General features: G+C 44.8%; 1 protein-coding gene across 1 annotated transcript; it reads right to left on the minus strand.

Moving 5' to 3' along the window:
• Positions 1–56: 56 nt before the first annotated feature.
• On the minus strand, positions 57–14,430 carry LOC134671270 (E3 ubiquitin-protein transferase RMND5B). The gene is made up of 8 exons (XM_063529083.1): positions 14,104–14,430; positions 13,127–13,219; positions 11,620–11,780; positions 10,964–11,170; positions 9,230–9,407; positions 8,560–8,744; positions 6,465–6,616; positions 57–2,430 (listed from the first exon to the last, which is right to left on the minus strand). Exons 1-8 carry the CDS (start codon positions 14,306–14,308, stop codon positions 2,364–2,366), a joined length of 1,248 nt encoding a protein of 415 aa, XP_063385153.1. The 5' UTR covers positions 14,309–14,430; the 3' UTR covers positions 57–2,363.
• Between the last annotated feature and the right edge of the window lie 1,841 nt (positions 14,431–16,271).

Here is a 16,271-nt window from a genome sequence, read left to right on the forward strand (position 1 = left end):
TCTACTCTTCATATAAAAGTTGTCAATTTTTGGCAAAAAAGGAAAGGAAAAAATCGTTTGAGTAGGTATCTTATTTTATTTTCGCTTCTCTACGTACATTTGCTGTATTACAATAAAATGTCTAGATATAATTCCACAACCTTAGTGTAAGGTGCAGGGGGGCAATCTCGCCTGCGGGGAAATTTCAACTAATCGAAATATCTTCCATATTTTACATTATTAACTAAAGTGCCATATATCCAGATAGCGAAAAAGATGCGTTGTGTGCGACTCTAGTTAATAATGTCAAACATGGAAGATATTACCTACGATTAATTTCCCCGTGGTCGAAATTGCCCCTCCTGCACCTTATATCAAACTTGTAATCTGTATGTTTAAAAATTATAAATGATTTATACGCTAAGAGTAAACTCGGCCTTATTTTGACTTAAATGAAATTCAGTGCACACTTGCATATACCTTTTTTTTTAACTGTTCGCTTTCATTGCTACCACCATTTTCCATATAAAAAACAAATAGCTATAACTACTACATAGTATAATATCTTACAGTTAAACTAGGCTCAAGTTATTAATGTTAAATTGGCTTCATACTTTATCTTTTCTATACATGTTAATTTCCGGCGCGATTCATAGTTAAATTACTAAAAAATCGATCCGATAAGTATAAAAATAATATGATTTTACCATTCGAAGAGTACAAATAGGGCAAATGATATCATCGACTTATGTACAACGGTTAAAAGGTCTATGATGAATTAAAATATCATATGATCATATGATATCATGGACAGTCTCTATTATATATGTCTGTCATTTAAAACAATGTTAACAAAATGTCATCATCCAACGTTGTCTTTCGGCCATGACTCTTTCTTTTGGCTAATCAGACAATAATCAATAATCATTTTAGTTTCGATTTTATTGATTGATTGACTGACGACGTTATTCATAAATGCGGTACAAGAACCGCTTGTATTAATGTGTTATTTATTAGACCTTCTTCTTCCTCGCGCTATCCCGACATTTTGCCACGGCTCATGGGCCTGGGGTTCGCTTGACAACTAATCCCAAGAATTGACATAGGCAATAGTTTTTACGAAAGCGACTGCCATCTGACTTTCCAACCCAGACGGGAAAATAGGCCTTATTGGTATTAGTCCGGTTTCCTCACGAATCTCACGATGTTTTTCTTCATCGAAAAGCAACTGGTAAATATCAAATGATATTTCGTACATAAGTTCCGAAAAACTCATTGGTGCGAGCCGGGGTTTAAACCCGCGTCCTCTAGATTAAAAGTCGCACGCTCTTACCGCTAGGCCACTAGCGCTGTCATTTAGATTTACAGGTGGTGGTGGTACAAAAATAGTGGGGATCCGTTTAAGGGCATATTCGGTATCGTGTTTTGAAAAGGAAAAATTAGAAGAAAAATTGTTGACCTTTGTATGGAGGGATGGCCGAGTTAGCCGGTTTTTCGCGTCAAATAAAATTAATAGAGTTATGAATGAGGGAGTATATCATTTTGCCGTGTATTTAAAATAGTACATATTTTTAAAATATTTTCAAGCGTAATTTGGCCCGTATTATAATTTCTTGAGTAAGGCTACCCTAAACGACAGTGCCAAAATATAAATTTAATTTCCTAGCCAAATGGAGCCTAGATTCCATTGCTTCTTTTATGAAAATCTTAAATTGGTACAAACATGTACGCTGCTAAGATACAAAGTTTAATGTTATTACAAAAATATTTAAGCCATATATTTTTTTTATATAACTTTCTCATTTCGTATGACATTCTTTCCATAATTTCCAGTCTCATTTTTCACTGTTTTCCTAGATTCCATAATTTCCATATATGTATATAGCTATCAGCGCATTTTAAAATATAAATGGCAGCCAAAGGTTAGCTTGTATAGGGCGTCCGTCGTTTCCTACAAAAACGACTAAAAATCTATTTACTGACAAGTCAAATCAGCTACTTTTAGGGCCAGTTGCACCAACGACACTTCTAATTACATATCTTCTTGAATTAGACCAAGAAAAGTCTGCAGTGATTTTGATAGCCCACTCAGTGCAAGTGTTATTTTATTTTAAACGTCAAACTTCTGAATAAAATAATGACGTAAATGTAACACTTGCACTGCGTGGGTTATCAAAATTGCTGCAGACTTTTCTTGGTCTAACTCTAAAGAATAGTGAGTATAGTGACCAGGCCCCTATTTCGTCATGCTGACATTTTGTCACTTGACAATGACAATTCGCAATAAATTCCGTCCAATAGGCAGGTTGGTACAACTGGCAGACAGTGGTGCTTGAAGAGTAGTTACTGTAGTTAGCATACTTTATTGTGGAGACAACGCGCGTTCAGGAGAAGTAGATCTGGCGGGCTTCCGACGGTGACTGCTCCATCGGACAGTACGGACATTTCAACCTGTAACGAGTAAGTCAGTGTCAGGTTTGATTGGTATAACTCGCACACAAAATATCTCTTGCAAACAAAGGAATTAGAGCGAGATTTACATACAAAACTTGCATACTCGCATTAATTTTTTTGTATAACAATTTTTATCAACAAAAAATATTTAAGTCCGGATATTTAGATGTTATGTTACGTAAATGATCATGCCAATCTTGTACATGTAATTATAACGTTTTACAAAGAGAGCGTAGGTAACTTCGATTGTATAATGTATGTGCCCGCGAGTTTGCGTGACTAAAAAATAAACTAATGTTACTCCGACAGTAGATAACCAGATGATACTTACTTGACGCCCATCACAAGCTTATTCAACGCGTCTCTGGAGATGACGTGTCCGCATAACAGCCTCATGGGAGGGTTGTGTTCCGAAGCCTGCTGGCGAAGTATGGGGCAGGCGAAGACAGAGTAACAGCTGACATTGTCAAGTTACTCACTTCACGCCCATGGCGAGCTTATTGAGCGCGTCTCTGGAGATGACGTGTCCGCATAACAGCCTCATGGGAGGGTTGCGTTCCGAAGCCTGCTGGCGAAGTATGGGGCAGGCGAAGACAGAGTAATAGATGTCATTGACAAGTTACTCACTTCACGCCCATGGCGAGCTTATTCAACGCGTCTCTGGAGATGACGTGTCCGCATAACAGCCTCATGGGAGGGTTGCGTTCCGAAGCCTGCTGGCGAAGTATGGGGCAGGCGAAGACAGAGTAACAGCTGACATTGTCAAGTTACTCACTTCACGCCCATGGCGAGCTTATTCAGCGCGTCTCTGGAGATGACGTGTCCGCATAACAGCCTCATGGGAGGGTTGTGTTCCGAAGCCTGCTGGCGAAGTATGGGGCAGGCGAAGACAGAGTAATAGCTGTCATTGTCAAGTTACTCACTTCACGCCCATGGCGAGCTTATTCAGCGCGTCTCTGGAGATGACGTGTCCGCATAACAGCCTCATGGGAGGGTTGTGTTCCGAAGCCTGCTGGCGAAGTATGGGGCAGGCGAAGACAGAGTAATAGCTGTCATTGTCAAGTTACTCACTTCACGCCCATGGCGAGCTTATTCAGCGCGTCTCTGGAGATGACGTGTCCGCATAACAGCCTCATGGGAGGGTTGTGTTCAGAAGCCGGCTGGCGAAGTATGGGGCAGGCGAAGACAGAGTAATAGCTGTCATTGTCATGTTACTCACATCACGCCCATGGCGAGCTTATTCAGCGCGTCTCTGGAGATGACGTGTCCGCATAACAGCCTCATGGGAGGGTTGCGTTCCGAAGCCGGCTGGCGAAGTATGGGGCAGGCGAAGACAGAGTAATAGCTGTCATTGTCATGTTACTCACATCACGCCCATGGCGAGCTTATTCAGCGCGTCTCTGGAGATGACGTGTCCGCATAACAGCCTCATGGGAGGGTTGTGTTCAGAAGCCGGCTGGCGAAGTATGGGGCAGGCGAAGACAGAGTAATAGCTGTCATTGTCATGTTACTCACTTCACGCCCATGGCGAGCGTATTCAGTGCGTCTCTGAAGATGACGTGTCCGCATAACAGCCTCATGGGAGGGTTGTGTTCCGAAGCCTGCTGGCGAAGTATGGGGCAGGCGAAGACAGAGTAATAGATGTCATTGTCAAGTTACTCACTTCACGCCCATGGCGAGCGTATTCAGTGCGTCTCTGGAGATGACGTGTCCGCATAACAGCCTCATGGGAGGGTTGTGTTCCGAAGCCTGCTGGCGAAGTATGGGGCAGGCGAAGACAGAGTAATAGATATCATTGTCAAGTTACTCACTTCACGCCCATGGCGAGCGTATTCAGTGCGTCTCTGAAGATGACGTGTCCGCATAACAGCCTCATGGGAGGGTTGTGTTCCGAAGCCTGCTGGCGAAGTATGGGGCAGGCGAAGACAGAGCAATAGATATCATTGTCAAGTTACTCACTTCACGCCCATGGCGAGCTTATTCAGTGCGTCTCTGGAGATGACGTGTCCGCATAACAGCCTCATGGGAGGGTTGTGTTCCGAAGCCTGCTGGCGAAGTATGGGGCAGGCGAAGACAGAGTAATAGATATCATTGTCAAGTTACTCACTTCACGCCCATGGCGAGCTTATTCAGTGCGTCTCTGGAGATGACGTGTCCGCATAACAGCCTCATGGGAGGGTTGTGTTCAGAAGCCGGCTGGCGAAGTATGGGGCAGGCGAAGACAGAGTAATAGCTGTCATTGTCATGTTACTCACATCACGCCCATGGCGAGCTTATTCAGCGCGTCTCTGGAGATGACGTGTCCGCATAACAGCCTCATGGGAGGGTTGTGTTCAGAAGCCGGCTGGCGAAGTATGGGGCAGGCGAAGACAGAGTAATAGCTGTCATTGTCATGTTACTCACATCACGCCCATGGCGAGCTTATTCAGCGCGTCTCTGGAGATGACGTGTCCGCATAACAGCCTCATGGGAGGGTTGCGTTCCGAAGCCGGCTGGCGAAGTATGGGGCAGGCGAAGACAGAGTAATAGCTGTCATTGTCATGTTACTCACATCACGCCCATGGCGAGCTTATTCAGCGCGTCTCTGGAGATGACGTGTCCGCATAACAGCCTCATGGGAGGGTTGCGTTCCGAAGCCGGCTGGCGAAGTATGGGGCAGGCGAAGACAGAGTAATAGCTGTCATTGTCATGTTACTCACATCACGCCCATGGCGAGCTTATTCAGCGCGTCTCTGGAGATGACGTGTCCGCATAACAGTCTCATGGGAGGGTTGTGTTCAGAAGCCGGCTGGCGAAGTATGGGGCAGGCGAAGACAGAGTAATAGCTGTCATTGTCATGTTACTCACTTCACGCCCATGGCGAGCTTATTCAGCGCGTCTCTGGAGATGACGTGTCCGCATAACAGTCTCATAGGAGGGTTGTGTTCAGAAGCCGGCTGGCGAAGTATGGGGCAGGCGAAGACAGAGTAATAGCTGTCATTGTCATGTTACTCACTTCACGCCCATGGCGAGCGTATTCAGTGCGTCTCTGAAGATGACGTGTCCGCATAACAGCCTCATGGGAGGGTTGTGTTCCGAAGCCTGCTGGCGAAGTATGGGGCAGGCGAAGACAGAGTAATAGATGTCATTGTCAAGTTACTCACTTCACGCCCATGGCGAGCGTATTCAGTGCGTCTCTGGAGATGACGTGTCCGCATAACAGCCTCATGGGAGGGTTGTGTTCCGAAGCCTGCTGGCGAAGTATGGGGCAGGCGAAGACAGAGTAATAGATATCATTGTCAAGTTACTCACTTCACGCCCATGGCGAGCGTATTCAGTGCGTCTCTGAAGATGACGTGTCCGCATAACAGCCTCATGGGAGGGTTGTGTTCCGAAGCCTGCTGGCGAAGTATGGGGCAGGCGAAGACAGAGCAATAGATATCATTGTCAAGTTACTCACTTCACGCCCATGGCGAGCGTATTCAGTGCGTCTCTGAAGATGACGTGTCCGCATAACAGCCTCATGGGAGGGTTGTGTTCCGAAGCCTGCTGGCGAAGTATGGGGCAGGCGAAGACAGAGTAATAGATATCATTGTCAAGTTACTCACTTCACGCCCATGGCGAGCTTATTCAGTGCGTCTCTGGAGATGACGTGTCCGCATAACAGCCTCATGGGAGGGTTGTGTTCCGAAGCCTGCTGGCGAAGTATGGGGCAGGCGAAGACAGAGTAATAGATGTCATTGTCAAGTTACTCACTTCACGCCCATGGCGAGCGTATTCAGTGCGTCTCTGGAGATGACGTGTCCGCATAACAGCCTCATGGGAGGGTTGTGTTCCGAAGCCTGCTGGCGAAGTATGGGGCAGGCGAAGACCGAGTAATAGCCGTCATTGTCAAGTTACTCACTTCACGCCCATGGCGAGCTTATTCAGCGCGTCTCTGGAGATGACGTGTCCGCATAACAGCCTCATGGGAGGGTTGTGTTCAGAAGCCTGCTGGCGAAGTATGGGGCAGGCGAAGACCGAGTAATAGCCGTCATTGTCAAGTTACTCACTTCACGCCCATGGCGAGCTTATTCAGCGCGTCTCTGGAGATGACGTGTCCGCATAACAGCCTCATGGGAGGGTTGTGTTCCGAAGCCTGCTGGCGAAGTATGGGGCAGGCGAAGACAGAGTGGTAGCCGCCGCCGTCCTCGCCGAGGTCCACCTGTAGGTTTATGAACTTCGACACGGTTCAATTTTGCTTCGTAAGGGCGTGTGATGGACGTGGTTAATCGAGGTACCGGTGTGATAGAGAAAACATCGCAGTTTTGTGTCATTATGGCTCCATAACCGCGTCCATTATACGCTGACATTAGGGAATGCAAATCGGTTATTTTTTGTATGGAAATAACCGCGGTTTCGGTTAATAACCGATTATTTCCATACAAAAAATAACCGAAAATAACCGATTTGCATTCCCTAGCTGACATCTCATATTTGTTTGGATGGAGTATTTTCTGGTAGGTATTCTGACTTTTACTATGGGATCAACCCCGAAAAATTTATGAATAAGCCAATTTTTTTTGCGATTTCAGGGTTGGTCCCATAGTAAAAGTTGCTCAGTATAATCCCAAAACTTCCCTAGCAACAGGAATGCAGTTCGTTTTTAGTAACTGTTTAAGGGTTGGTTGCACCAAACCTTCGAGCAACACGGAAGGGAGGCGGCATTCGCACTATTTCCCCTCTGCCGAGGTACAAGATTAGCGCGTCAATCTAATCTAGCGCGGGTAATAAAACTAGTTGCACTTGGATTTTTCACTAGACCGAGTCCAGACGCGCGCGTGAACACTGCTGCACAAAAATGCCTGTTTGCTCGGTTTTTTGTTATAAAAAGAGGTCGGGGACATCAAATTTACAAAAAGAAAGTGTTACATTTCACATGTAATATTTTTTTTTACATATCATACGTTAAATTACATTTAAATACAATTATTATATTTTAGTCTCAAGTAATTGTTGGATTTATCGATTTTGCTCGCTCAGTACAAATTGCGGATCGGTCGAGCGACAAATCCGACTTCTCATCTCTCAGAATACAATGACATACTTCAACGAACGACGAGTGACACTAGTCACTCGTCCGTACACAAAAAGAGATCGAGGTTTGCAAGATTTGTCTTTGACGTGTGTCATTTTCTATGTATTTGTGTCGTAATTACAGATTGGATTTTGTATGTAAGTGTGTGAGAAATGCGACTGTGTGCACCTTTCCCCCCGCGAAAAATGGCAGAAAGATTTGTACGGCGAGATATCGCTTGGGCCCCTCCCTTCCGACGTGTCGGAAGCCAGTGTTGCTCGAAGCACCAAACTGTTTGTCATCGTTAAAGACTTCGCTACACAGTCTCCTCATGAACGGCAAAGAGGGTGAAACGCCGGAGTGGGTTTAGTTGGGGGTAATTCTCCCCCTCTCTTGCCAGGAGAGGGGAAAGGAGCGGCGAGTCCCACACACCGTGCGTAAACGCATACCCACTCCGTCAAAAAAAAAGTTGTCAAATGCGGATATTGCAACTGGCACTAAGGGCTGATTTAGAAGGCGCGCGAACTAGTATGCGAATTTAGTTACATTGAGGAAAATTGGTAACATCTAATTGAGCCGACCAATTAAATACTGTAATGTAATGAAACTCGCATGCGAGTTCTCGCACCGTCTAAATCAGTCCTTAACCTTTTCGACGCCGTGTCAAACACAAAAGCTGTCACCCGGACGCCACGTCAATGAAGTGTCAAAGCTGAAATTGAACTTTATGCATAATGCACATAGGTTACAGACGAAGCATCCTCCAGACTGAGCATAGTCGCGCTACCCCCTCTGCCATGTATACGGTAATTTTACTCCATGTTCGAGTCGAAAGTGTCTGTGTGACGTCCGTGTCTTTGAACGGACCAATCACGGCACGGGACTTCGCTCACCTCGTCCCGCGCACCCCCGCATTTTTGGCATCATCGGTTGCATGAAATAATTGCTCTAAACTCGGTCTAGAGGATTCCTAGTCTATGACGTAGGTCTATGTAGGTCTGTGACCGATTAATCAGTCTTTGGCGTTGAACCTGAGGTGTGGAATATCGGTCACTGGCGTCCAAAAGGTGAATGAGCCGTACCGCAGTTACCTCTAGCGGCAGCTCCTCGTCGGCCCAGGCGGCCACGACGTGCGGGTGCGTCATCTTGGCGCGCAGGTCGTGCAGCGCGGGCAGCACGCGCGCGCCCGCCAGCACGGCGCCGGCGAGCGGCGACAGCGGCGCCAGGCGCAGCAGCGTGCACGCCTCGCGCACGAACAGCTCGCCCGCCTCCGCGCCTTACACACACACCATCGTTATAGCTTGTATTGATGACAGCATAGCCGTCGGACCCCCAAGACCCAGAAGCAATTGTTTTGTTTTTGAAATTGGAACCCTTAATTATGCAACTAAAGTTCAAAATAGACTTAAGAATATGTACAAAAAATTGTACACAGCGACGGAATATATACTTACCAATGAGAATTTGAAAAAGAGAGTTACTGTCATAGTAAATTGTGTAGCTACAGTACATTTACTACCATGTTTCACCAGACGATTAAAACTGCTAGAACGCCATTTGACATTGATTATTATTGTTTCACTGATATGTGTTAACTTGTTAAATATTAATATTAACGCCATCTACTCGAGAGTAGGCTGAAGGTTATGGCGCCATCGCTCGAAAAGATTGCACCATTCCTTTGGCCTATAGTGTAGCATGGGGTACTTAATGTTTGAGCTCTAGTCAGACTTGTATAGTAATTCAAGTTATAGCACTCACCCAGCGCCTTGGGGTCGAGCAGGTGGCGGTAGTGGTTGGGCGGCGGCGGCGCGCCGGGCGCGCACCAGGCCAGCGCGCACACGGCGGCCTGCAGCGCGCGCTCGTGCCGCGCCGCGTGCGCCGGGAACACCGAGCGCACGTACTCTATGGCCGCGCCCACGCCCTGCTCGCGCCCCAGCTGACGAGACAATAATCATAGAGCATTCCATCAAATTATCTACCGTTTGTCCCGTACAAGAGACAACAATCGTGGAGCATTCCATCAAATTGTCTACCGTTTGTCCCATACAAGAGAAACAATCGTGGAACATTCCATCAAATTGTCTACCGTTTGTTCCGTACAGACGTGAATTTTCTGAAGATTTGCAGCTATAAGAGTTTCCTTTTAACAGATGGTCAAAAATATGCACAGAGAAATCGCCTGCTTTAAATGCCGAAACAAAGTGGCAAGACAGGAAAATAAAATGCGCTTGTACGGGACAGCCCGTGGCATGCTCCTCATGAGATAATTTTACACAAAAACCGGACAAATGCGAGTCGGACTCGCCCACCGAGGGTTCTGTACTTTTCGTATTTTTTGTTATAGCGGTAACAGAAATACATCATCTGTGAAAAAGTCAACTGTCAAGCTATCACGGTTCATGACTCATTCATGAGTTACAGACGGACAGTGGAGCCTTAGTAATAGGATCCCGTTTTTACCCTTTGAGTAACCCCACCAACAAAAATGAGAACTACACACTAGTCTCACCTTTAAAGCTTGCATACGATGTAGAATAAACGGCAACGGGCTGTGCTGTAAGTCCGCCGCATGGCGCTCCGCCCACTCTAACGCAGCAGAGGGGTCGCCCTCAGCCAACGCGGCGGCGCAGCGTTGCAGCAGCGCGAACGCGTACAATATAACAACAAGATATCTCTAGTCCCTTTCGGAAATACTACTTACTCACCTTTAGAGCTTGCATACGATTTAGAGTAAACGGCAACGGGCTATGCTGCAAGTCCGCCGCATGGCGCTCCGCCCACTCTAATGCAGCAGAGGGGTCACCCTCAACCAAGGCGGCGGCGCAGCGTTGCAGCAATGCGAATGCGTCCAATATAACAACAAGATATCTCTAGTCCCTTTCGGAAATACTACTTACTCACCTTTAGAGCTTGCATACGATGTAGAGTAAACGGCAACGGGCTATGCTGTAAGTCCGCCGCATGGCGCTCCGCCCACTCTAATGCAGCAGAGGGGTCGCCCTCAGCCAACGCGGCGGCGCAGCGTTGCAGCAGCGCGAACGCGTACAATATAGCCACAAGATATCTCTAGTCCCTTTCGGAAATATTACTTTACTCACCTTTAGGGCTTGCATACGATGTAGAGTAAACGGCAACGGGCTGTGCTGCAAGTCCGCCGCATGGCGCTCCGCCCACTCTAACGCAGCAGAGGGGTCGCCCTCAGCCAACGCGGCGGCGCAGCGTTGCAGCAGCGCGAACGCGTACAATATAGCCACAAGATATCTCTAGTCCCTTTCGGAAATATTACTTTACTCACCTTTAGGGCTTGCATACGATGTAGAGTAAACGGCAACGGGCTATGCTGCAATTCCGCCGCATGGCGCTCTGCCCACTCTAATGCAGCAGAGGGGTCACCCTCAACCAAGGCGGCGGCGCAGCGTTGCAGCAATGCGAATGCGTCCAATATAACAACAAGATATCTCTAGTCCCTTTCGGAAATACTACTTTACTCACCTTTAGAGCTTGCATACGATGTAGAGTAAACGGCAACGGGCTATGCTGTAAGTCCGCCGCATGGCGCTCCGCCCACTCTAATGCAGCAGAGGGGTCGCCCTCGGCCAAGGCGGCGGCGCAGCGTTGCAGCAGCGCGAACGTGCACGCTCGGGCTACCGGCCCGCACCCGGAGGCGGCCACGAATGCATCCCCGGCCTCTTCAAGACCCTGTCGATAAAAAACTTATCAAAACACGTACAGTGGCGTACAAAAGTGCATGGATAGATGTCGACCGTAATGCCTTAATATTACGGTTGAAACATGTCCATGCACTTTTGAACGCCAGTATACATCGCCAGTATCAAATTTAAAGAAGCGGCCAAGGTACTCAAAAATATCTAAACAATAGAGGCTTTATAAAAATATATGTGCGACGTGTTAAGTGCGTATGATGAAAAGCCTACTTGTCGGTATAGATGCTGCGTTATGGCCTGCTCCATGATGCCTTTTGGCATCATTTCAATATCTCTCAATTTGAGGGCTACGGACTGTTAGACCTCGGTAAAGCCTACCTGTGGGTATAGATGCTGCGCTATGGCCTACTACATGATGTCTTTTGGCATCATTGCAAAATCTCTCGGTTTTGGGAGCTACGGACTGCTAGACCTAAAGCCTACCTGTCGGTATAGATGTTGCGCTATGGCCTGCTCCATGATAGGCCGATTGGCATCATTGCAGAAGCTCTCGGCCTTGGGGGCCACGGACGCGTAGTCCGCGATGAAGTGACGGTCGATGGACTTGCCCACGCGGGACACCGTCGCGTGCAGCTCTCTGTGATCTGGTTAAATTTTTTCAATTTTATTTATTTAAAACCATGTCCAAGTATAACAGAGCTGAACCAAAAAGCTCACAGTTTACATAATAAAGGCGAAAAACATTTCATGATAAAGAAATAAATATTACAGGGACATTCTTACACAAATTCCGGATCGTACCTGGTCCAACAGATCTCATTAGCCATTCAGCGCGGTAACGCTGCCAGCGTAATGGGGACATTTGAGCCAGGTAGGATTCGTGACGGTTAAATATTGGTTAAGTTCTTAGATTTTATAATGATGAAGCCTGTTGCGGACATCATCCTTGGTATGTTTGGGACGAGGCATGTTGCTGATTTGCATTTGTAGCCACCGGACGAAGCCTGCATTGCGGATTTCTTATTGCAAACATATGTAAGTACATTAAGTTTACACAAATTGACATGTATCTATAACAATATGGTAGTTCCACAAACATGGTAGTTCAACAATCCACAAGATGGAAAAGAAACAACTGTTTTTAACACACGGGCTGTGTTAAGATCTGGAATTTATGGGTCTACAGTCTACATTTGGAGAATTAGAAGTTTAACCATTTATTTTGCAAGTATGCCAAGTTTACATCAATATGCAGGCCCGCATAGAAAGGGTCAAAGTCTAAATACAATTATAAACGAGTTTACAAATGTTCTTAATTGGGTTATCTAATGACTAGCACATTAATTAAGTAACTTTGAAATATCAAACAAACACCATTAATTGAACTTTCATCTAGACATTCTAGACATTGGTATAGCAGGAATATATTGCTATCCAAACATTGGCTATTCATACAATTTGGTTTGAATTGTAAAATTAATTGAGCGATGTACACTTGTACATTTATAATTATAAAATAATAATAAATCTAATGAGTGGCGAGTCACCACCTGTCTCAATAACTTGTGCAAACAATGTTATGGCAGGTGTCACTTCTTTGCAATAGCCCAGTGTTATTTTACATCCAAACTTAAACCATAGACCAGTACTCTGTCCATATTCTCTACAATAGCTTCCAATGCCTGCTAAAACCAGTTCACGGGTAGGCGTTCTACATGACATCAAATCTCTCCAAACGCCCTCTACGTGTTGGATCTATATCCCCACGCACGCCTTATAAATGACCGGGCTCGAAAGACCCGAGAGTTTCAAAACGGAGATACACATAATAATATTTATACTGCCACCAAAATGAACAACATTGTTAATCTTATGAGAAAATGTTTAGGGACCATCGCCCACACTGTTAACACCTTACATACATCGGTGGACCTTATGCCTTTTGTAATAAGGTCCACCCATGTACAATTACGAGTGTTGCTGTTTGTACCTGTAGAGAGATTAGAAACATTTTGCTTGATGGAAGCCACCAGCTCGCTCACGGCTGCGGACTGCTCTTGTGATAGCGGTGAGTTGGCAGGCTCTGGAACCAAATACAACATAAAAGCTTTTTGATAACCCAAAAATATATTATGTTTTACCATGTATATTTATCTATGAACATCATTTTGTGTTCTGTACAGTGAGCACATGGGATTGTTATGCCATTTATGGTTTTTGCTAAATTGGGAATTCTATAGCGTAAGTATTGAATAATCAAATTAGCTAGGACCCTAAATGGCGCAACAATCGCAGAGCGTGATGGTACTATAAACACCTATGTGGGTATTCCTACCATATGCATCATATTGATGATACAATGTACCTATACGAATAAATGCATTCTGATTCTGATACGGTCATGAACAGACCCCGGGGGTTTTGGGTGCAGGAATGATTTTGTGTATTTATAACTATGTTTATTGTAAAATTGTTACAAAACTATAAATTTAAAATACATAGTAAGCTACAAATGTGATTAAAATTGTCAAAATAGCTTCTGTGTTTACAGTTTTTAACAATTTTTTGGCTTTAATTCCTGCACCCAACCCGGGGTATAACCACAAATCAGGTGTCAATTCTTTTGTTGGCTTGGGTGACATGGTACATTTTAAACGATCTCCTAAAAAGTGTTAAGTGAAAAAATCTGTAGTTGAAAACAGTTATTTAATGCATTGAAATCTTGGTCTAGAATACTAAAGAGGCCTTTCACTTTTGCTTTTATATATATATATGATATCAACCCTGTACAACTAGTGTAAGAAAACAGCGCCAGAGCCAAAATACTATAGCAAGATGCACACAATAATAAACCACCGTTTAGTATCAATTCACTTTAGAGTTTAGGCTATTATTATACAAACATCAAGTACGCAAATAGGTCACATCAAGGAGAACAAAGAAACCGATATTGCGTGGAAAACTTACGATTAGCTATTTCTTTCTTCAGCTCTTCAACCTGTTTAATAACATCCTCGAGGCACTTGTTTGCGTGTTCGTGTAAACCATTGAATTTAGTTAACGCTTTGTCCAAATCTTGTTCAACTCCGATACAAGAATCCATGGCGGCCGGGATAACCTCAAAACAATTAACCAAAAAACCTGTACTGTATGGAAATGCAGAAATACTCATATAGCTATTGGAAGCTAGGAATCATTGTAATATTTTAAATATTCCTAAATGAAAACACGAAAGACATTTTGTTTTGTCTTGTCACTCATGTCAATGAACTTCTATCAGCTGTCACTGTCAAATTTCCATAGAGAATAACGGTTTACTAACGAATGGGCCAAAATCGTTTCCCAAAGTATCACATCCCAAACTATGTTTCCCAAATTATCATTTCCCAAAAAAATGTTTGGCAAAACAACTTATCGCAAATTTTCAGTTAGCAATAGTCTTTTTTGGCAAGTTATTGTTTAGCAAATAATTACTTGAACAAGCTTCATTTTACCAAATATTATTTAGTCAAATGTATCATTAAGCATAACTTACGTGTCCCAAAATATTGCATGGCATACAATTTACATACCAATAAAGTGGAGGCTGCAGAATTTTATTTTTCTAGTATTTAACTGATCCTTACATATACATAGTAAAATGTAACGTCAAAAAAAAACATTCTTATTGCCAAAAATATGTAGTAAATGATCACTAAAATTAAAACTCCATTTTAATGTAAAATAACAACCAAATTTGTTACATCTTGCTATTCTATTAAAGCAAATAACACCAAAGTAATCATTGTAACCCAAAAATAGTAAATAACCACCAATATTCAAACCACATTTTAGTTTAAAATGTCATGCAATTTCGATCCACTCGATGACCTTTTTTTACTACATAGAATTTCGTTTCTATAACGACCGCAGTTCTAACTTTTTTTTTTTTTTTTTTGACGCAGGGGAAATGCATTTATGCATCCACCCCGGGCTGGAGAGGCCCATCGTGGGGGTGGTATGTGGGACTCGCTCCTCCCGTAACTCCCTCTGCTAACCAGAGGGAGGGAAGGAGAATACCCACTAAAACCCCTGCGGCGTTACCCTCTCTGCCGTTATAGGGGAGCACCGTGAGGTCACTAATATTCTACCACGATGCTCCCCCGGCCGTCCCGGCTCTTCACCGGGGGCACCCTCAGATTAGAGGAGGAGGGATTGTGTAACGCTACAACCCCTCCTCGAGCGTGTAGAGCCTTATTTACGGGTCCCCAGCCCGCAGCTCTACTGGGGAATCAAGGCATTGACGAATTGCCGCCGCCTGACTCCCCTCCGTCTTTGTCGTAGCGTATGCGCATCGGCTCTGTCCTCGCGCGCCCGCTCCGTGTCTTCCTTCTTTCTCATTACTTTTTCGCAAAAGTTGTGGAACGCCGCCCAGGATCTCTCGCTGACAAGGATTTTTGCTACTATATTGTGCAGCGAGAGATCATCCACGTTCAGGGCCATTTCCAGCTCCCATCTTTCAGGAGCCCAGGATGGGCATTCCACCATCGTGTGATAAGCAGTGTCATCATCGTGCCCGCAATGGTGACAAACCGGCGAAGGTTCCCTCCTTATTGTGTACAGGTAATGACCGAAGCAGCCGTGTCCAGTCATTACCTGCACTTGTCTGTACGTAAGGGTACCACTTTTTCGGTCTAGCCAGCTGTCAAAAGATGTGAGGAGCGCCGCTATGGTATAGGTACCATAGGGCTCGTCCTCCAGCTGGCTTTTCCAACGATCTCTTGCTCTCTTTTTTTCCGCATCAAGCCGAGCCTCCAACTCTCTGGGAGCCAGACGCTCATCGGCGATGCGTAACTAACCTAACCCACTTTTCTGATAGCGGTTCCGTTTTGTGAGGATCGCAGTTCAAACCTAACCCAACCCACCCAAATTACGTAGAATTTAACGTACCTATTATAACATAACAAAAAGTACTTTAAATAGAGATGCCTATTTGTCAAATTTGCGAAGTGACAATTTTGACCAAACATCTTTTTGGAATATAATATTAGACAATAAAACACGTTTGCTAAATAAGTTTTTGTCCTAATAACATTTGACAAAGTAAAATCATGCCAAATGATAATTTGACCAAATAAATTATATACGAAGTGTAA

This window comes from Cydia fagiglandana, chromosome 15 (genome assembly GCF_963556715.1).
Source record: "Cydia fagiglandana chromosome 15, ilCydFagi1.1, whole genome shotgun sequence".
Taxonomy (NCBI): domain Eukaryota; kingdom Metazoa; phylum Arthropoda; class Insecta; order Lepidoptera; family Tortricidae; genus Cydia; species Cydia fagiglandana.